The sequence below is a fragment of the Centrocercus urophasianus genome, unplaced genomic scaffold (assembly GCF_019232065.1).
Source record: "Centrocercus urophasianus isolate 14NV4802_14NV808 unplaced genomic scaffold, USGS_Curo_1.0 seq_1019, whole genome shotgun sequence".
Lineage (NCBI taxonomy): Eukaryota > Metazoa > Chordata > Aves > Galliformes > Phasianidae > Centrocercus > Centrocercus urophasianus.
The window spans coordinates 17,147-18,045 of NW_024884164.1; the positions used below are offsets into that span (position 1 = coordinate 17,147).

An 899-nucleotide genomic window follows, 5' to 3' on the forward strand; every position below is an offset into this window, starting at 1 on the left:
CCATTGTTCGCTGTCGGGCACAGGGAGGGGGTCGGGCGCTGCCAGGGGTTCCCGTCACGCTCCGTCCCGAGGAGGGAGTGGGGCGGGTGGTTCCCATCGCCCCGCGGGAGGGGAGCGCAGCCCTGGGGGGACGCAACCCGGAAAGGCGGGGGGAGGGAGGGAGGGGGGGCACAAGGACCGGAATGAATGAGGGAAGGGGGAGAGGAGAAAGGAGAGAGGGGAGGAGAGCGGCGGCACAGAGCCGGGGGTCCCCGCGCAGCGCCCGCCCCAACCCCAACCCCAACCCCAACCCCAATCCCAGCCCCGACGGCGTCCGCTCTGGCACGGCCCCCCCAAACCCCCCCAGGCCGTACTCACACGCGGGCGGCTCAGCGCGGAGCAGCCGCAGGCACAGCAACAGCAGCGGTAGAAGGGCCGGCATGGCCGGCATGGGGGGGGAGGTAGGGTCGGTGCCCGTCGGTGCCCACAGCGGCGGAGCGCACCGACACGTCCGGGGAAGTCGCGAACAAGTCTGAGCAGCCCCCGCTCTGCCAAAGCCCTAAATGCCGCCCTCGCCCCGCCCCGCCCGGCCCGGGACCGCCCCCGGGGGGCAGAAAGGCACCGGTCCTCGGGGGCCGCTCCGATGCCGGCTCGGTGCCCGCAGTGCCCGCCGCCTCCGCCGCCCCTCCGCCGCGGGATGCGCTGTGTCCGGTGCCCGGTGCCCCCCCGTCCGGTAGATGGGGGAGAGCCATCCCGTCCCGTCCCGTCCCGTCCCGTCCCGCCGTGACTCAGCGCTGCCGCCCGGACACTCCCGCGCCCCCGGGGCCGCTCCCCCCGCGCCTCATCCCCGCGCGGTGCGGTGGAGCCCTCGGGGCTGTTTTCTGGGCTTGGTTTTGTTTAGTGGAATATTTTCCCCCTAA

At 74.0% G+C, this 899-nt stretch overlaps 1 protein-coding gene across 2 annotated transcripts in view; it reads right to left on the reverse strand.

Annotated features, from left to right (window-relative positions):
• Positions 1 to 481, reverse strand: part of CRLF1 (cytokine receptor like factor 1) — a 5,301-nt gene extending 4,820 nt beyond the window's left edge. For both annotated transcript variants that reach the window (XM_042831175.1, XM_042831183.1), the window contains exon 1: positions 358 to 481. In XM_042831175.1, the coding sequence (XP_042687109.1) occupies positions 358 to 430 (73 nt within the window). In that variant the 5' untranslated portion in view covers positions 431 to 481. The remainder of the gene's footprint in view (positions 1 to 357) is intronic.
• Between the last annotated feature and the right edge of the window lie 418 nt (positions 482 to 899).